Genomic DNA, 21,131 nt, shown 5'->3' with positions numbered 1-21,131 from the left:
AGGTTGAATAGGTTGGGACTTTATTCCCTGGAGCGTAGAAGAATGAGGGGAGATTTGATAGAAGTATATAAAATTATGATAGGTATAGATAGAGTGAATGCAAGCAGGCTTTTTCCACTGATGTTAGGGGAGGAAAAAACCAGAGGACATGGGTTAGGGTGAAGGAGGGCAAGTTTAAAGGGAACACTGGGGGGGGCTTCTTCACACAGAGAGTGGTGGGAGTGTGGAATGAGCTGCTAGATTAAGTTGTAAATGCAGGCTCACTTTTAACATTTAAGAAAAATTTGGACAGGTACATGGATGAGAGGTGTATGGAGGGATATGGGCCATGTGCAGGTCAGTGGGACTAGGCAGAAAAATGGTTCGGCACAGCCAGGAAGGGCCAAAAGGCCTGTTTCTGTGCTGTAATGTTCTATGGTTCTAATATTAATGATAAGACTCTTGGCAGAGTGGCGGATCTGAGAGATCTTGAGGTTTGAGTCCCTAGGATATTCAAAGCTGCTGCGCAGATTGACAGTGTTGTTAAGAAGGTGTATGGTGTGTTGGCATTCATCAACCGTGAGATTGAGTTCAAGATCCATGAGGTAATGTTATAGCTGTACAAGACCTTGGTCAGACCCTACTTGGAGTGTTGTGTTCATTTCTGGTCACCTCACTACAGGAAAGATGTGGATACTAGAGAGAGAGTGCAGGGATGTTGCCTGGGTTGGAGGGCATACCTTATGAAAATAGGTTGAGCATACTTGCTTGGCCTTTACTCCTTGGAGCGATGGAGTTCGAGAAGTGACCCGATAGAGGTGTACAAGATGATGAGGGACATTGATTGTGTGAATAGCCAGAGGCATTTTACCAGGGCTGAAATGGTTAACACATGGGAGCATAGTTTTAAGGTGCTTGGAATACTGAGGGGATGTCAGGGGTAAGTTCTTCACTCAGAGACTGGTGGGTGCCTGGAATGCACTGCCGTTGGCAGTGGTGGAAGCAGATAAAATAGGGTCGTTTGAGAGCCTCTTAGATCAGTACATGGAGCTTAGAAAAATAGAGGGATATGCGCCAGGGAAATTCTAGGCATTTTCTAGAATAGGTTATATGGCTGGCACAACATTGTGTGCTGAAGGGCCTGTAATGTGCTGTAGATTTCTATGTTTCTATGTTCTATGAAAGCAGCAGATTGTCATTTTCATAATTGAGCAATATATTTTTCAAGAATGAGCTTTGGATTGGCACACCTTTGCACTCAGGATTTTTGCTCTTTAATAAATCAAATAAACATTGTTTCCTATGTCTATAGATGTTGCCCAATCTGCTGTACATTTCCAGCATTTTCAGTTTGTTCTGTAAAATTAGTCTATTTGGCATGTCAGCTTCATCATTTGGAATAAAACTTCATCACAAGTGAAATGAAAATTCAGCCGTTTTATTTTAGAAGCATTCTACGTACAATACAAAATATAACATGCAAGTCAGCTCACTCTGGGTTATTCAATCCATATTTCTACCGTATTCCTTGCCATCAGCCTTATTTTGCCTAACACTAACGTAGAAAAATCCTGTCACGAGATGCAAAGAATTGGCTCTAGCTCCTATATTGCTGCTTCAGTTACAATGGATAATTAAGAACTACATCTTGTTTTGCAAGTTCCAGCAACATAGGATCGTCGAAAAACTTGCTGATACTAACATCTTCACTGAGACCCTGTAAATAAAAGCAATGGCATGTCAGATTTATTCCCGTGTGTTCAATTTACAAATTGTTAATATTCAATACATAGTGGAAGGTAACCTAGTATATAATTATTGAGCTACTTCAGAGCTTTTACATCGTTAAATATCCAAGGCTACAGTTTAAGCTCCCTCCTTAAAATAAGCTGAAACCATAAGATATATTGAAAGATTTCTTGTTTTATCATCGTTAAGGTCTGCTTGTATAATGAACAGTTAACTTACAAAGGCACATTTGTGCTTAAGAAAGCTGATCAAGTTGTTTCCTGGGTGGGTTGTGCAAATAATTGGAGCAAAAGACTAAAACTGAAGAGCATATTCAAGTGTAAAAGGGCGTAAGGTACAACATCATTGGATTAAAAGGTGGAATGAAGAGGATGTTAATTTGATGGAAGTGTAGCCACAGGGCAGTGGATCAGTATCAAAATGCAGTCTGAAATATTGGCATTCTCATCTTCAGAAAGCTTTCTCTAAATTTGAGATATAGAGCAAGTCAGCTTACTTAAGTGTTTTTCATTCATGAACCAGTTTTAAAACATTAGCTGTCCTACAATATTCAGGAAAACAAAAATTACACTAGGTAATAGATATATAATATGCTTCTCAAGATTGATGAGTCCAAAAGAAACAAGTTTCCAACTTTCCCAGCCTGGCTGGCTATTTCTTTGTCTAACATTTTGATCTTGGCCTTGGAGAAATATCTGATTACTTCTGTAATATTCCATGAATGGCTCCTTTGTGTGCAATAATATGAAAAATCTGACCTTCAAGTCAGCCATAGTCATGTTGATAGTGATGTAAAAACTCAAAATGCAAATGTATCCATGAATGCTTGTGATACATGAATCAAATGAAAGCATCCAACATAAAACAAATCAGTAACTCAGATTACTTAGCCCTGGCTAGTATAACCATATAACAATTACAGCACGGAAACAAGCCATCTCGGCCCTTCTAGTCTGTGCCGAACGCTTACTCTCACCTAGTCCCATTGACCTGCACTCAGCCCATAACCCTCCATTCCTTTCCTATACATATACCTATCCAATTTTACTTTAAATGACAATATTGAACCTGCCTCTACCACTTCTACTGGAAGCTCGTTCCACACAGTTACCACTCTCTGAGTAAAGAAATTCCCCATCGTGTTACTCTTAAATTTTTGCCCCCTAATTCTCAACTCATGTCCTCTTGTTTGAATCTCCCCTACTCTCAATGGAAAAAGCCTATCCACGTCAACTCTATCTATCCCCCTCATAATTTTAAATACCTCTATCAAGTCCCCCCTCAATCTTCTACTCTCCAGTGAATAAAGACCTAACTTGTTCAACCTTTCCCTGTAACTTAGGTGCTGAAACCCAGGTAACATTCTAGTAAATCTTCTCTGTACTCTATTTTGTTGACATCTTTCCTATAATTCGGTGACCAGAACTGTACACAATACTCCAAATTCGGCCTTACCAATGTCTTGTACAATTTTAACATTACATCCCAACTCCTATACTCAATGCTCTGATTTATAAAGGCCAGCATACTAAAAGCTTTCTTCACCACCCTATCCACACGAGATTCTACCTTCAGGGAACTATACACCATTATTCCTAGATCACTCTGTTCTACTAATGCTGTAATATTTTTAAAAGGCCGGAATTTTAAAAATGGAACAATACTAATAGTGGCTCATCCTACAATATCAAGAAAAATGATGTCCTTATGTAGCTGGATGATACAAACATCACTTAGCATTACCAAAGATTGAATATATGTTTGTTTAACACTGTGCCACAGTATAATTACCTTTCTCCTCCTGGTTTTGATCATGAACTCTCTGGCCAGGTGAGGTGCAGGTTGTGGCTCCAAGGGTCTGATAATGATGCTCTTGTCCAAGGGATCACCTGGCACAATCTATTCAAATGACCAAAACTTTTATTACTTTAAATCTTTACAATAATGCTTCCTTTTACTTTCACAAATTATTCTTATGCATTTCATAAACATCTTTGGAATTTAGTGGAACTCTATTTTAATATTCAAATCATTCCCACAGTATTGGCACCTTTCATTTATTATCCATTTATTACTTACATGGGAATGATGGAGTGCAGATACATCTCTACTAAAGGAGGTGTAAGGCACTCCTTCCCTCTGCTAGCCTGTAGGTCACTCTTGGGCAAGGTGTAGCACCTGCTTAGACCCCTGGCCACGGTCACACGAAGCCATGGAAGCAGTTGGTGCATATCACAAGTCCTGGTTATGTGACCACTGACACAAGGCAAACAATCTCTGAAGAGTATTTATAGTGGCTGGGATCACCCATCTTGTAAAGACGCTGCCCAGAAAAAGGCGATTGCAAGCTACGTTGGTAGAAAATATTGCCAAGAACAATCACAGGCACATCATATGAAATGGCACACAATGTTGATGATTGATTACTTACATGCTGAAATTATTACAACCTAATGTTTTTTAAAAATGCATGAGCAAATCAATGTACGGATCAGACTAGCAGGGAAGGTAGGCTTCCTTTCTTAAAGGAGGTTAGGAAACTCATTGGGGTGATATAACAAACTGAGTGTCACAGGCTGAGAGTTAAATTTCTAAATATGCCTCTTAATTATTGGATATAAAATGCTAAAATGTTCAATTAATTCAGGTCTCATTAAATGGGAAACTACACATTCACTCATGAGATTGGTAGCTTTTATAGACAAAAAGCATATACACATTCTCATGAGATGTGTTCCCGTTCCAACCTGTTATCTATAAAATATAGACAGTCACAGCCTTTTACAACATTCAGTTTCAATCACTACAAGGAGTACAATGATGTATCAGTCTCCAAATTTAATAGAGGTTCAGAGGTAAATCTGCACACTGAATCTGCATTATTCACAGTTGTGTCTCAGAAAGCACATCAAACACATTCAAGCAACCTTGGCTAATTTATACTAAAATTCCTTCCACAAGCTTCTCTCATACAAACATGTCAACTTTGATGTCCCCTGATTAAGGACTTACACTACTCAAATAATGAGAGATTTTTTCAACTAATATGTTGGAACTGTTTACTTCACAATAAATCTTACCTGCCAATGATGAAAGACTGAGAGGGAGAAAGCCTGCCCTTGAGTGTGTGTCCGCAAGTCAGTCTCAAAACCAAACGAGTCAATAGCTGGTACAAACGCTTTAATTGTATAAAGTGGAGAACCTGGGATTGGTGCATCCTGTGTCACGTGGCCTCTATGGATAAAACATGAAACCATAAGATATAGGAGCAGAATTAGGCCATTTGACCCATCAACTGTGCTCTGCCATTCCAACCTAGATTTATTATCCCCCTCAGCCCCATTCTCAATACCTTCTCCCCAATAAGAAACCACTGTACAAGGATCACACTCACTCATGTTTACATTGTCTACCTTTCATGGGATAATGCACTGCATTCTTGCTGGTGAAGGCAGGAACAGGGAGATAGGGGATCTGAATGTGTGGCTGAGGAGCTGGTGCAGGAAGCAGGGTTTCAGATTCTTAAGACCACTGGGATCTGTTTTGGGGTAAGGATGAATTGTACAAAAGGGACAGGTTGCACCTTAACAGGCGGGGGACCAGCATTCTGGCAGGCAGGTTTGCCACTGCTACACAGGTGTGTTTAAACTAAGCAGTGGGGGGGAGGAGACAAACTGGAAATATAAGGATGGAGTTAAAGGGAAAGAGAGAATAAGAAAAGTTAAGAAAGACAATAGAATTAACGGGGCAGAAAGCTCAGGAAGGGATCGGAAGGTATGGCCAAGTGCAATAGGAATCAGTGTGAGAAGTGAGGGAAGTAATGGATTAAAAGTATTATATATGAATGCACAAAGTATAAGAAATAAAGTGGATGAGCTTGAGGCTCAGTTGGAAATTGGCAAATATGATGTTGTAGGAATAACAGAGACATGGCTGCAAGAGGACCAGGGCTGGGAAATGAATATTCACGGGTATACATCCTATCGAAAGGACAGACAGGTGGGCAGACAGGGTGGGGTGGCTCTGTTGGTGAGGAATGAAATTCAGTCCCTTGCGAGGGGTGACATAGAATCAGGAGATGTAGAGTCAGTATGGATAGAACTGAGAAATAGTAAGGGCAAAAAGACCCTAACGGGAGTTATCTACAGGCCCCCAAATAGTAGCCTGGATATAGGGTGCAAGTTGAATCAAGAGTTAAAATTGGCACATTGCAAAGGTAATGCTATGATTGTTACGGGGGATTTCAACATGCAGGTAGACTGGGAAAATCAGGTTGGTACTGAACCCCAAGAAAGGGAGTTTGTGGAGTGCCTCCGAAATGGATTCTTAGAGCAGCTTGTACTGGAGCCTACCAGGGAGAAGGCAATTCTGGATTTAGTGTTGTGTAATGAACTGGATTTGATAAGGGTACTCGAGGGAAAGGAGCCATTAGGAGGTAGTGACCATAATAAGTTTTAATCTACAATTTGAAAGGGAGAAGGGAAAATCGGAAGTGTCAGTATTACAGCTGAACAAAGGGGCTATGAGGGAGCCATGAGGCAGGAGCTAGCCAAAGTTGAGTGGAAGGATACCCTAGCAGGGATGACAGTGGAACAACAATGGCAGTTATTTCTGGGAATAATACAGAAGGTGCAGGATCAGTTCATTCCAAAGAGGAAGAAAGATTCTAAGGGGAGTAGGGGGCAACCGTGGTGGACAAGGGAAGTCAAGGACAATATAAAAATAAAAATATAATATAGCAAAGATGAGCGGGAAGCCAGAGGATTGGGAAACTTTTAAAGAGCAACAGAAGGTAACTAAAAAGGCAATACGGGGAGAAAAGATGAGGTATGAAGGTAAGCTAGCCAAGAATATAAAGGATAATAAAAGCTTCTTTAGGCACGTGAAGAGGAAAAAAAATAGTTAAGACCAAAGTTGGGTCCTTGAAGACAGAAATGGGTGAATTTATTATGGGGAACAGGAAATGGCAGACATGTTGAACAGGTACTTTGGATCTGTCTTCACTAGGGAAGACACACACAATCTCCCAGTTGTAATAGTGGCCAGAGGACCTAGGGTAACAGAGGAACTGAAGGAAATTCACATTAGGCAGAAAATGGTGTTGGGTAGACTGATGGGACTGAAAGCTGATAAATCCCCAGGGTCTGATGGTCTGCATCCCAGGGTACTTAAGGAAGTGGCTCTAGAAATTGTGGACGCATTGGTAATCATTTTCCAATGTTCTATAGATTCAGGAACAGTTCCTGAGGATTGGAGGGTAGCTAATGTTATCCCACTTTTTAAGAACGGAGGGAGAGAGAAAACAGGGAATTATAGACCAGTTAGCCTGACATCAGTGGTGGGGAAAATGCTGGAGTCAATTATAAAAGATGAAATAGCGGCACATTTGGATAGCAGTAACAGGATCGGTCCGAGTCAGCATGGATTTACGAAGGGGGAAATCATGCTCGACTAATCTTCTGGAACTTTTTGAGGATGTAACTATAAAAATGGACAAGGGAGAGCCAGTAGATGTAGTGTACCTGGACTTTCAGAAAGCCTTTGATAAGGTCCCACATAGGAGATTAGTGGGCAAAATTAGAGCACATGGTATTGGGGGTAGGGTACTAACATGGGTAGAAAATTGGTTGGCAGACAGGAAACAAAGAATACGGATTAACGGGTCCCTTTCAGAATGGCAGGCAGTGACTAGTGGGGTACTGCAAGGCTCGGTGCTGGGACCACAGCTATTTACAATACACATTAATGATTTATATGAAGGGATTAAAAGTAACATTAGCAAATTTGCAGATAACACAAAGCTGGGTAGCTTGTGAAATGTGAGGAGGATGTTATGAGGTTGCAGGGTGACTTGGACAGGTTTGGTGAGTGGGCAGATGCATGGCAAATGTAGTTTAGTGTGGATAAATGTGAGGTTATCCACTTTTGTGGCAAAAACAGGAAGGCAGATTACTATCTGAATGGTGTCAAGTTAGGAGAAGGGGAGTATAACAAGATCTAGGTGTCCTTGTTCATCAATCACTGTAAGCAAGCATGCAGGTACAAGCAGGGAGTGAAGAAAGCTAATGGCATGTTGGCCTTCATAACAAGGGGAGTTCAGTATAGGAGCAAAGAGGTCTTTCTGCAGTTGTACAGGGCCCTGGTGAGACCACACCTGGAGTAGTGTGTGCAGTTTTGGTCTCCAAATTTGAGGAAGGACATTCTTGCTATTGAGGGAGTGCAGCATAGGTTCATGAGGTTAATTCCCGGGATGGCAGGACTGTCATATGTTGAAAGATTCGAGTGACTGGGCTTGTATACACTGGAATTTAGAGGGATGAGAGGGGATCTGATTGAAACATTTAAAATTATTAAGGGATTGGACACGCTAGAGGCAGGAAACATGTTCCTGATGTTGGGGGAGTCCAGAGCCAGAGGCCACAGTTTAAGAATAAGGGGTAGGCCATTTAGAACAGAGTTGAGGAAAAACTTTTTCACCCAGAGAGTTGTGGATCTGTGGAATGCTCTGCCTCAGAAGGCAGTGGAGGCCAATCCTCTGGATGCTTTCAAGAAAGAGTTAGATAGAGTTCTTAAAGATAGCAGAGTCAAGGGATATAGGGAGAAGGCAGGAACAGGGTACTGATTGTGGATGATCAGCCATCATAGTGAATGGTGGTGCTGGCTCGAAGGGCCAAATGGCCTACTCCTGCACCTATTGTCTATCATCTAAAATACCTTTTAATGCAAATTCTCATCTTAAAGCTCCTATAACCTACGATAAATGTGCATTAAATTGGTACCTTTTTCAAAGTAACACGTAAAATGCCCTTATTTGATTGGAGATTTGCAGAAAAGAATAGCTGGTATTGTCATTCAACTACATACTGCCAAACAAAACAATATTCCTCCAGGTCAAGGTGCACAACACAGTAACTGACACACAACACAAAGTAATATTACTACAAATAATAAGGTGTATTTATGACAAGTCAAAAAGTAAACAGTATATGCTATTCGCACTTCACATGTGTTGAGACCTGGGTGGTGGCAGGGAATCCAGTCAGCTTACGTCCTGGGGAAGAAGCCGCTTCTTATCCTTATCTTAATGCTATGGTACCTCCTGCCTGACAGAATGGGAAACGGCTTGGGAGGGATCATTGATAATGTTAAGGGACCTGCTAATGCAGCACTCCTGACAAGCATCTTGGATGGAAGAAAGACTACAATGATCCTCTCAGCAGTCCTCTCAATCCTTCGTGGGGTCTTGTGGTCAGATGCCTTGCGATTGCCGTACCAGATGGTGATACAGTTGCCCAGGACACTCACTGGTGCTCCTGTAAAAAGTGGTTAAAATGGAGGGGGGCCTCACTCATCTCAATCTCCTCAGGAGATGCAGGCGCTGCTGTACTTTCTTGGCTAAAGAGGTGGTGTTGAGGGACCAGGTGAGATCATCTGTCATATGCACTCGCAGAAAATTGGTGCTCCTGACCCTCCATGGAAGAGTCGTCAGCCTGCAATCATCTCTTTACTCTTGTCCACATTGAGACTCTTGTGCTCGCACTTTAGCTTTAGCACTTTCGCACTCTCACTACCAGCCACTTTAGCTCCTCTTTGTCCACAGTCTTGTCGTTGTTGTTGAGGCCAACCACTATTGTGTGAATCATCAGTGAACTTGATGATTTGGTTTGAAATGGATCTAGCAGTAGTCATGTGTCAGCAATGTGAACAGCAGTGGGCTGAGCACACAACCTTGGTGGGGTGGGGGTGCCTGTACTCAGCATGGTGGAGCTAGAGATGTTGCTGCCAACACTGACTGACTATGATCTTTCTGTCAAGAAGTCCAAGATCCAGTTACAGAGAGGAATGTTGAGACACAATGAGGACATTTATCCACCAGCTTCTGAGGGATGATCATATTAAACACTAAGCTGAATTTGATAAACAGCACCCTGGCAAATGAGGCACCATTTTCCAGGTGGGACAGGATAGAGTGGAAGCTAAGGATGGCATTATTAGGCAGCTGAGAACTGCAAATGCACATAGAACTAATCTAATGTAAATTTGTTTTTTTTTTAAGGGGAGGAGAAAAGGAAAGGCAACTAACAGAAATAAATGGACTCGTATCTTTCTGATTACACACTTACTGGATGAAGTCCATAACACATGTAGTAACATGTTAATTTGTCATGCATTAAATAAGTATTGTAAATTATTCCATTTTTGAATAGTCCAATAAGGTTAAAGTCCACTTTTTTCCAGTAGTACAATTAAATGGTTTAAATAAACAACGACGAAAGAATTAGTAGTTAAACAAATGTAAGCATTTGGTAGATAAAACATGTAGTTAGTTATTCAAGAGCAACATGAGATGCTGGAGAAATATCAGCGGGTTCGGTAGCACCTCTGGAGGAAAACGGGCAATTGATGTTTCGTCTTAAGACCCCTCAAGTCTACAATGAAATATTCAGATCATTTGGTTATTTTGCCATTTGCAACCAGTCTATGCTGCAACATTTCCAGTGAATACAGCAAGAGAGACTGTGTAAGTTTTAAAAATCTAAGACAAAGCTGAAAAGCATACCTCCTCCTGGCTAACACAGTATACACGGCTGAAACACAGTCTGCCGGTGCTTGCACTTCCACAAAGTAATATGGTTCCATCAGACGAGGAGTGGCCTATATAATAAAAAAAAGATCATTTATGGGCAGTCCTACCATTAGATGACAAGAGGCATACTGTATTTTGATACTATACAAAACACTAACATTTTAATCTGAATAAATTTCAAGCATCTCACAACTGCTTGCTGTCTTCTAACAGCTGCTACAAATTATAATTGTGTCAATTTTAGATCAGCCTTTGCTGCAATGAAACAGTGAAACTCCCTCCCTTAACCAACGGTTGCTTGGATGAGATAATGGAGAAATCAGAAACAAAAACATCATTTTGCTCAAAGAGTATATCTACAGGCAATTTCACTCCTAAAAAAAAGCAATTATAAAAGAAAATATTTTATTTATGAAACTAGTACAAATTGCAACATTCAAGTGTTGTGCTTTTGTGTAATCTTACCAACCAAATGACATGATAAACTTAAATGCTTACCATCAAGAAAGCTGAATAGACTACTCGTCTGGCTGTGGGAATAATTTGTCCCCCACCCCTGTGCAATGGCTCCTGTGCTATCACTGCATCGAGAATCTTGAACTTCACATTACGAATTGCTGTGCAGAAACAACACAAATAGAATTGAATTGACTTTGTTTCTTACATCCTTCACATACATGAGTAAAAATCTTTCTCTAAATGTGCAATCATAGTAACTTATAATAAATTGAAGAGTCAATGTAACATAAAAATACACTCAAATCAGTGCGAGTTAATCAGTCTGATGGCCTGGTGGAAGAAGCTGTCCCAGAGTGTGGTTGGCGTGACTCACACAGACATACTTTATTGATCCCGAGGGAAGCTGGGTTTCGTTACAGTCGCACCAACCAAGAATAGTGTAGAAATATAGCAAATGTAAACCATAAATAATTAAATAATAATAAGTAAATTATGCCAAGTAGAAATTAGTCCAGGACCAGCCTATTGGCTCAGGGTGTCTGACACTCCGAGGGAGGAGTTGTAAAGTTTGATGGCCACAGGCAGGAATGACTTCCTATGACGCTCAGTGTTGCATCTCGGTGGAATGAGTCTCTGGCTGAAACTACTCCTGTGCCTAACCAGTACATTATGGAGTGGATGGGAGACATTGTCCAAGATGGCATGCAACTTGGACAGCATCCTCTTTTCAGACACCACAGTCAGAGAGTCCAGTTCCACCCCCACAACAACACTGGCCTTACAAATGAGTTTGTTGATTTTGTTAGTGTCTGCTACCCTCAGCCTGTTGCCCCAGCACACAACAGCAAACATGATAGCACTGGCCACCACAGACTCATAGAACATCCTCAGCATCGTCTGGCAGATGTTAAAGGACCTCAGTCTCCTCAGGAAATAGAGACGGTTCTGACCCTTCTTGTAGACAGCCTCAGTGTTCTTTGACCAGTCCAGTTTATTGTTACTTAGTATCCCTAGGTATTTGTAATCCTCCACCATGTCCACACTGACCCCTTGGATGGAAACAGGGGTCACCGGCCTTAGGTCTCCTCAGGTCTACCACCAGCTCCTTAGTCTTTTTCACATTAAGTTGCAGATGATTCTGCTCAAACCATGTGACAAAGTTTCCCACCATAGCCCTGTACTCAGCCTCATCTCCCTTGATGATGCATCCAACTATGGCAGAGTCATCAGAAAATCTCTGAAGATGGCAAGACTCTGTGTTGTAGCTGAAGTCTGAGGTGCAGATGGTGAAGAGAAAGGGAGACAGGACAGTCCCCTGTGGAGCCCCAGTGCTGCTGACCACTCTGTCTGACACACAGTGTTGCAAGCGCACGTACTGTGGTCTGCCAGTCAGGTAATCAATAATCCATGACACCAGGGAAGCATCCACCTGCATCACTGTCAGCTTCTCACCCAGCAGAGCAGGGCGCATGGTGTTGAACACACTGGAGAAGTCAAAAAGCATGACCCTCACAGTGCTCGCTGGCTTGTCCAGGTGGGTGTAGACACGGTTCAGCAGGTAGACGATGGCATCCTCCACTCCTAGTTGGGGCTGGTAGGCGAACTGGAGGGAGTCTAAGTGTGGCCTAACCATAGGCTGGAGCTGCTCTAGAACAAGTCTCTCCAGGGTCTTCATGATGTGGGAGGTCAATGGCACCGGTGGTCTGTAGTCATTGGAGCCACTGGGGCAATGAGTCTACTGTACAGGGACAAGGCAGGTCGTCTTCCACAGCACAGGAACCCTCTGGGCACTCAGGCTCAGGTTGAAGACATGGTGAAGTACTCCACATAGATGGGGGGGGGCACAGGCTTTGAGCACCCTGGGGCTGACACCATCCGGGCCTGCAGCCTTGCTTGGGTGGAGACGATTCAGCTATCTTCTCACCTGTTCAGCTGTGAAGCCCACCCTGGTGGTTTCAGGTGGGGGAGGGGTATAGTCATGAGAGCAGATTGGGGGGCTGTGAGGAGGGGTAGGAGGGGAGAGTGTAGTATATGTTGGTTGGGGGCTGACAACAGATGAATCATGTGGGGGATGGGCAGGGGCCACAGTGTCAAATCTGTTGAAGAACAGGTTAAGTTTGTTGGCCCTCGGGTCCATGATCTTTCAATCCCTTTTGCCTGGATTGGGGAGTATGCCTTATGAGATTGCCTGGATTGGGGTGCATGCCTTATGAGAATAAGTTGAGTGAACGCAGCCTTTTCTCCTTGGAGTGAAGGAGGATGAGAGGTGACCTGATAGAGGAGGACAAGATGATGAGAGGCATTGATCGTGTGGATAGTCAGAGGCTTTTTCCCAGGGTTGAAATGGTTGCCACAAGAGGTCACAGGTTTAAGGTGCTGGGGAGTAGGTACAGAGGAGATGTCAGGGGTAAGTTTTTTTACTCAGAGAGTGGTAAGTGCATGGAATGGGCTGCCGGCAATGGTAGTGGAGGCGGATACGATAGGGTCTTTTAAGAGGCTTTTAGATAGGTACATGGAACTTAGTAAAATAGGTAAGCCTAGTAATTTCTAAGGTAGGGATGTGTTCAGCACAACTTTGTGGGCCGAAGGGCATGTATTGTGCTGTAGGTTTTCTATGTTTTTCTCACACTCATCTTTGCAAATATCCCGAATCATGGGAAGTTCACAACTACAGAGTCCTGCGATTAAGGGAGGTACAGCTCCCATACCAGGCAGTGATGCAGCCAGTCAGGATGCTCTCAATTGTATCCCTGTAGAAAGTTCTTTGGATTTGGGGGCCCATACCAAACTTCATCAACCGTCTGAAGTGAAAGAGGTGCTGTTGTGCCTTTTTCGCCACACAGCTGGTGTGTACAGACCATGTGAGGTCCTCAGTGATGTGGATGCTGAGGAACTTAAAGCCGTTCACCTTCTCAGCCCCAGAACCATTGATGTCAATATGGGTTAGCCCGTCTCCATTCCTCTTGTAATCTTGTGCTCAGTATATGTTGGATATGGCTTTAAGGTAAGGGGTGGGAAGTTCAAGGGGGATATTAGAGGAAGGTTATTTTACTCAGAGAGTGGTTGGTGTGTGGAATGCACTGCCTGGGTCAGTGGTGGAAGCAGATACACCAGTGAAATTTAAGAGACTACTAGACAGGTATATGGAGGAATTTAATGTGGGGGGTTATATGGGAGGCAGGGTTTAAGGATCGGCACAACATCGTGGGCCGAAGGGCCTGTACTGTGCTGTATTGTTCTATGTTCTATATTCCCATGCACATTGTCTTGAAATATATATCGCACATAAACCAGCAGTATTGCCTTGTTGTTGACACTGGAAGACTCGCCAACCTGGATAGCATACCATGGTGACTCGTTAAACCATTCCAACAGCTGTGCTTCAATGTCCTCCGCTATGTCATCGATTCTCCTTGAAACTGTGGTAGCTGAAAGAGAAACCTGTGCCATCTTGTTAGCTGCAGCTTCTCCCAACAGTTCACAGTACATGTCTTGGCAGCAGGCAAAATCAATTCTTCACCAATAGTGAAAGGCTCTGAGAGCAGCAGCATTTGTGGAGGTGGTGGCTCTCAGCGCTTGCTTCTGTCCCGCTTGCTCACGTTTTTTCCACTCAAAAAACTCAACGGGTTTGTCTTTAGTGCAGGGTTCTTGGACTCAAGGTGTCGAAGCAGTTTTGAGGGCTTCATTGCCTCATTAGAAGGCTTGTCTCCACATTCCACACACAGGGGGCTTGGAGCATACAAGTCACCGGTTTCATTAAAGCCATATTTTATGTACGGCTCGTTGTATTTTCAGTTGGAAGGAAGCTTTCTTATTTTTTGCAGTCTCAGCCTCAGCTGTCTCTGCGTTATCATCATTGTTAGGCATTTTATGTCCCTACCACCTCTTCCAAAGAAGCTCTCAAGCGACGTTTGTTTTTTACTCATCGAATAGTTGTAGGTTAATGACTGACTGATGACCTTGCGTGTGTTCAAGTTCAACAGTGGGCGTGACAGAGAATGAGGAAAAGTGCAGCTGACTCATATCGTTTCATATCGCCAAATCATATCGTTTCCTCGTGGCCCGGTCGTTGGGGACCTCTGCTGTAGTCCACCTCAACAGAACAGGACAGAACAGTCAATATCGCTTAGAAATATAATTGTGTCAGCGTGAATTAATTAGTCTGATGGCCTTGTGGAAGAAGCTATCTCGGAGCCTGTTGGGTCCTGGCTTTAATGCTGCAGTACCCTTTCCCGGATGGTGGCAGCTGGAACAGTTTGCGGTTGGGGTGATTCGGAACCCCAATGGTCTTTCGGGCCCTTTTTATGCACTTGTCTCTGAAAATGTCCTGAATAGTGGGAAGTTCACATCCACAGATGAGCTGGGTTGTCCGTGCCACACTCTGCAAAGTCCTGTGATAGAGGGAAGTACAGTTCCTATACCAGGCCAGTCAAGATAAATGCGTAATTCATCTGTAGATTTTATCCTAACTTTCAAAAGTTGTTGTGTTTTATGTGTACTACTGTGCTTTACACCCTGCTTAACAAACATGATCTCATTTGACAGTATAAATGTACATACAGTGCCTATAAAGAGAATTCACCCCCTTGGAAGTTTTCATGTTTTAATTCTTTACAATATTGAATCACAATAGATTTAATTTGGCTTTTTTTGACACTGATCAACAGAAAAGACTCTTGCGTGTCTAAGTGAAAACAGATCTCTACAAAGTCCATTTAAAACAGAGATGCGGAGAAATTTCTTTAGCCAGAGAATGGTGAATCTGTGGAATTTATTATGTTATGACCTCGGCCCCCTCCTTTGTGAGAATCGCAAGAGCCCTAGTCAAGGGGGGGTCAACTGACCCAAGAGGGGGAGAGACGTGCTGAATAGACACAGGAAATGGGAGAGAGAGAGAGAGACGTGCGGAAGACCACGTGAAAAGCCCTCGGGCAAAGTGGGCTGGTTGAGAGAGAGATCGCATCACCTGCAACCTGATTGACACCTGCGATCCCGTGAAGAAGTATAAAGGAGGGTCTGAGGGGGGGGACAACCCTCAGACACACCAAGGAAGCACGATACCGATTCCCGTGGGAGCGGGAAGGCATTTTGAAGGAAGCCACGTGCGTTAGATTCCAAATTTTGAATCTGTGGCTAGAACCAACAGAAGACCGCTTTTAACTAACAACGGGGAAGCCTGCTCCCCTGATTCCAAGGATTTGCTCTGTAAAGACAACGGGCAAGTGTTTATCCTTTCTCAACCATCTCTCTCTCTCCACAACGTGAAACCCCAGCGGTTCCCAAAAGGGAAAAGCCTGCAGACTTCTGAGTGACTCTTTATATTTCAATTGGACTCAGTATTACCCCCTAGACAACTATAGAGCTTATTTCTGATTGATTATTATTACACCGGTGTTTTAGATTGAGTTTTGACGATGTATATGATCTGAATGTTTTGTATTAACCATACGTTTGTGCCCCTTTTTGAATAAAATGTTTGAAAACAGTAGCATCCGACTCAGCTGATCCCGCTATTTTTGCTTGTAAGTAACCTGGTTACGAGGTTACGTAACAAGTGGGGTTCTTGTCCCGGATTTGAAACCAAAGGGGAGGGTCAGTGAATCGGGCTGTAAGTCCAAACTTAAATCTGGTTACGCAGGTAGCCAGACAGGAAACCAGCAAAGATGGATGTGGATGAATTTACGAGAAACCCGACGGTAGAGGCGCTAGGGAAGGCTACAAAATCAGACTTGGTAAATTTGGCGTAGGCGTTAGACCTCACAGCGGTGAAGCCAGCAATGAAAAAGCAGGAAGTGCGAAGGGTCATACAACAGTATTACGTTGGGAAGAAGGTGTTTGCAGCTGAGGATTTGGAAAACATCCCCGAAAAGAGATTAGCAAGTGGGACAGATCAGGCAGAGTTGGAGAAAGCAAGGTTGGACCATGATCTTAAAGTAAAGCAGCTAGAAGCAGCTGAAAAGGCTGAGGAAAGAGCTGCAAAGGAAAAGGAAAAGGCTGAGGAAAGAGAGCATGTGTTCAAACTAAAGGAATTAGAGATGAAACGGGGTCATGAGCTCCAGCTAAAGCAGCTAGAAGCAGAAGAAGAACAGAAAGAGAAACAAAGGAGCCATGAATTGGAGCTGGACAGGCGAAAGCAAGAGCAAAGAGCTCAAGGGCAAGAGAGAGAGGAGGGGTTTGATGTTAGTCGGGCATTAAGGTTGGTCCCCCCGTTCGAGGAGACGGATGTTGATAGTTATTTCTTGCTTTTTGAGAAGGTGGCAGTGAATCAGAAGTGGCCCAGAGAGCAGTGGGTGGCGTTGTTATAAAGTGTGTTACGAGGGAAAGCACAGCGGGTATATGCCGCGCTGCCCCCGGAAAGGAAAGGGAGTTATGACCAAGTAAAGGAGGCCATTCTCCGAGGTTACGAGTTAGTACCTGAGGCGTATAGACAAAGGTTCCGAAATTTACGGAAAGGGTGGAATCAAACATATACCGAGCTAGCCCATGAGAAGGGTGTGCTCTTGGACCGTTGGTGCACCGCTGAAAAGGTGGCCGAGAACTATGGGCGTATCTGGGAGTTATTTTTGATTGAGGAATTTAAAGGTTGTGTTCCGGAAGAGATCCGAATGTATTTAAATGAGAGGACGAATCAGTCCATCTCAGAGATGGCTAGGTTCGCAGATGAATATGCCCTAACCCACAAGCCAAAGTTTTCCTCGCCAAAAAGTTACCCGAGAGACCGTCGGAACGGCAGGGAAGGCCTGCTGGCTGAGGCGGAGATCCCGCCGGGAGCTAGCAAAAAAAGTGAGGATAACAGACAGGAAACCTGGAGACCTCCTGGTTTAACCTGCTTTAATTGTGGGAAGGTGGGTCATATCGCATCAAAATGCTTTGCTCCGAGAAAGGAGCCAGAGAAGGAGAGAGCAGCGATCCCTATCGGGCGTACAGTGGTAATCAGGAAATCGACAAGAGGGCCCCAGGTAGATGGAATACAGGAGGGGCGGGAGACATTTAGTTCCGAAGGAACCGTGTCTTTGAAGGAAGGGGACCCCCCCATCCCCGTATGAATTTGGAGAGACACGGGGGCGGAGCTATCATTAATTAGCCGTAACGTGTTACCCTTCGGACCTCCGACGGGCGAGGTAGCCCTGAGAGGCCTAGGGAACTGGATCGAAGTAGTGCCTTTGCATAGGGTCCTTCTCGATTGCGAGTTGGTGTCGGGACCTGTGGAACTAGGAGTCCTGCCGGAGTTACCGGGGGAGGGCGTGGACCTCCTTTTGGGTAATGACCTCACGGGTGGGAAGATGGGAACCGCCCTGATAGTTGAGGCCCCGCCCATGGAGTCCCCGAGCTATCCCGCATGCGCGGACACTTGCAGCCTGTCGAGAAAAGCAGCTGAGAACCAGAGCAGTTTAAATCGGGCCAGTAGTGAATTGGCCAAGACGTTTTTACCGACCCTATACCACGAGGGTTCCGAGGGTGGTAAAACAGAAAGTAGTAAAGTGAAAGGGGGTAAGGGCGAGGAGATAGCCCCCCCCTTAGTGAAGAGAAAGGTCCTAGAGGTAGGAAATAAAGATGAGAAATGGATAAAACTGTTAAAAGGTCCAGAGTTGGACATGGTTGATCTGTCTGGTTTGGCAGAATTGTTTGGAGAAGTTGAGAGTTCTAAAGGTGTTCCCGATGGTCCCGATAGTGAAATGAGGGCAGTCTTAGAGAGGAAGGGTATCCTTGCTGTGGAGAAGTCAGCTGGAATGGCCGAGGAGGTTGTTTCAGCTCGCAGGGTTGCGCCTTCCCCAACGGGGGGCTGCCTAGAGAGTAACTGGAAGGATCGGGGGACGTTAGAATTTGAAAAAGGTACAGGTGTTGAAAGCCTGGAAGAGGCCAATGTCCCGTTTGAGTGTGTCCAAGATGGGGATGCACGTGGTGCTGAACCTAGTCACGGAGCTCAGGAAAAAGCTGAGGTATTTGACTCAGCTGAACGAGATGGCCGTCCTTTTGGATCAGATAGGCTTGGTTCGGGGAAAAAAGGGTTAACCTTGGGGAGTGCGAGTCCCCAGAGGGTTGTGCTGAGGGGAGTGTTCAGAGTTAATGTGGAGTTTATGAATGGGGAGATAACTGTTGTTGTGGGGGAGAACGGTAAATCTGTAGTTCCCAACTCAAAGGGAAAAAGGTTAAAGTCTAAAATGATGCCTACGCACCGATTACGGGTTGATTTGGAATGTAAAGGTGCCTCACACGCTATTGTTATTCAAGAAAGCGCTGCGAGGAAGCCGAAAGTTAAATGTGGCCAGGGGGAAAGGTTCGCCCTGAAACACATCAGCCTGTATGGTCTTGGCAGAAGGGCTAACTACCTGGGTGGACGCGGAGTTAAGAGAATAACCCTTGTGGGAAGGAAATGGGAGAGTACCTTGCCAAATTACTCGCAGTCCCCACGGGGGGACTCACCGGGAAAAGGCGATGGGTAATAGAAATGCCCTTTGTAAATCACAACGCCGGTTGTACGGGTTCGCGCCAAAGCCTGTGAATAATAAAGACCACCCCTTGGGAGACCTGCCGGTGAAATACCACGACCGAAACGATTAGTATTTGTATAAACTTTTGTAGATGCACCTAAGCTAAGATCACACCTCCTTAGTTATGTTGCTGAAGAAAGCAAATAAATAAGGTGGTTATTGAGCTGAAGTTTGATGCTACCAGACTTTAGTATGGCACGTGAGGTTAAGGTATTAAAGAAAGGGGCACTGTACTTGTTACCTGTTTAGATACTGACTTGAATGTATAACAGTAGTACTCTGTGAAGAGAAAAGCTTGTGTAGTATGTAGATTCAAAAAAAAAAAAGTCCTGTACCAACCTGTTTTTAACCGCTGGTAAAAAACCTGCTATGGGGGGAGGTGTTATGACCTCGGCCCCCTCCTTTGTGAGAATCGCAAGAGCCCTAGTCAAGGGGGGGTCAACTGACCCAAGAGGGGGAGAGACGTGCTGAATAGACACAGGAAATGGGAGAGAGAGAGAGAGAGACGTGCGGAAGACCACGTTCTCCCGAGAAGCAGAATAAAGGCGATATTGACTATTGTCTCATGAAGACCACGTGAAAAGCCCTCGGGCAAAGTGGGCTGGTTGAGAGAGAGATCACATCACCTGCAACCTGATTGACACCTGCGATCCCGTGAAGAAGTATAAAGGAGGGTCTGAGGGGGGGACAACCCTCAAACGCACCAAGGAAGCACGATACCGATTCCCGTGGGAGCGGGAAGGCATTTTGAAGGAAGCCACGTGCGTTAGATTCCAAATTTTGAATCTGTGGCTAGAACCAACAGAAGACCGCTTTTAACTAACAACGGGGAAGCCTGCTCCCCTGATTCCAAGGATTTGCTCTGTAAAGACAACGGGCAAGTGTTTATCCTTTCTCAACCATCTCTCTCTCTCCACAACGTGAAACCCCAGCGGTTCCCAAAAGGGAAAAGCCTGCAGACTTCTGAGTGACTCTTTATATTTCAATTGGACTCAGTATTACCCCCTAGACAACTATAGAGCTTATTTCTGATTGATTATTATTACACCGGTGTTTTAGATTGAGTTTTGACGATGTATATGATCTGAATGTTTTGTATTAATCATACGTTTGTGCCCCTTTTTGAATAAAACGTTTGAAAACAGTAGCATCCGACTCAGCTGATCCCGCTATCTTTGCTGGTAAGTTACCTGGTTACGAGGTTACATAACAATTACCATAGGCAGTTGTGGAAGCCAGGTCAGTGGGTGTATTTAAGGCAGAGATTGATAGGTTCTTGATTGGACACAGCATCAAAGGTTATGGGGAGAAGGTTGGGGAGTAAGGCTGAGAAGGGGGAAAAAGGATCAGCCATGATTGAATGATAGAGCAGATTTGATAGGTTAAATGGCCTAATTCGGCCCTTATGTCTTATGGTCCTTTATGGTCTAAGTGATCTAAATTAGTTACAAATGTAAAACACAAAATAATTAATTGCGTCTTCACAAATAATTGGGCTTTGTTCCAGGGAAGGTGGGATCTGTTCCGAAGGGACGGTTTACACCTGAACTGGAGCAGTACTAACATTCTTGCAGGGAAGTTTGCTAGTGCTTCTTGGGGGGGGGTTTAAACTAAATTTGCAGGGGGCGGGGATCCAGAATGTGAGAGAGGATAGCGAGAGGAAGAATAAAGGACAGGTGGGGACGACACGGTTCCGGAATATGAAGTGTGTAGTAGAGAAAGGTGAGGCGGAACAAGTGACAAGGAGGACACATGTACAGAGGGATGGTCTGATGGAACATGGAGTTAAATGTGTTGAAAGAATAAGTAAATTTAGGAAGGACAACAAAATTCTAGGGGCATATAGCCCGATGGGAGTTCGGGGA

At 44.1% G+C, this 21,131-nt stretch overlaps 1 protein-coding gene across 2 annotated transcripts in view; it reads right to left on the bottom strand.

Annotated features, from left to right (window-relative positions):
* Positions 1-1,401: 1,401 nt before the first annotated feature.
* Positions 1,402-21,131, bottom strand: part of eftud2 (elongation factor Tu GTP binding domain containing 2) — a 117,280-nt gene continuing 97,550 nt past the window's right edge. For both annotated transcript variants that reach the window (XM_073071725.1, XM_073071726.1), the window contains exons 24-28: positions 10,814-10,932; positions 10,289-10,383; positions 4,809-4,962; positions 3,520-3,627; positions 1,402-1,696 (exon numbers count right to left, since the gene is read on the bottom strand). In XM_073071725.1, coding sequence (XP_072927826.1) covers positions 1,601-1,696; positions 3,520-3,627; positions 4,809-4,962; positions 10,289-10,383; positions 10,814-10,932 — 572 coding nt within the window. In that variant the 3' untranslated portion in view covers positions 1,402-1,600. The remainder of the gene's footprint in view (positions 1,697-3,519; positions 3,628-4,808; positions 4,963-10,288; positions 10,384-10,813; positions 10,933-21,131) is intronic.

Source organism: Hemitrygon akajei, chromosome 18, assembly GCF_048418815.1.
Source record: "Hemitrygon akajei chromosome 18, sHemAka1.3, whole genome shotgun sequence".
NCBI classification, from domain to species: Eukaryota; Metazoa; Chordata; class Chondrichthyes; order Myliobatiformes; family Dasyatidae; genus Hemitrygon; species Hemitrygon akajei.
The sequence above is the reverse complement of the archived record's forward strand: the minus strand, read 5'-3'. Positions and strand labels throughout refer to the sequence as shown.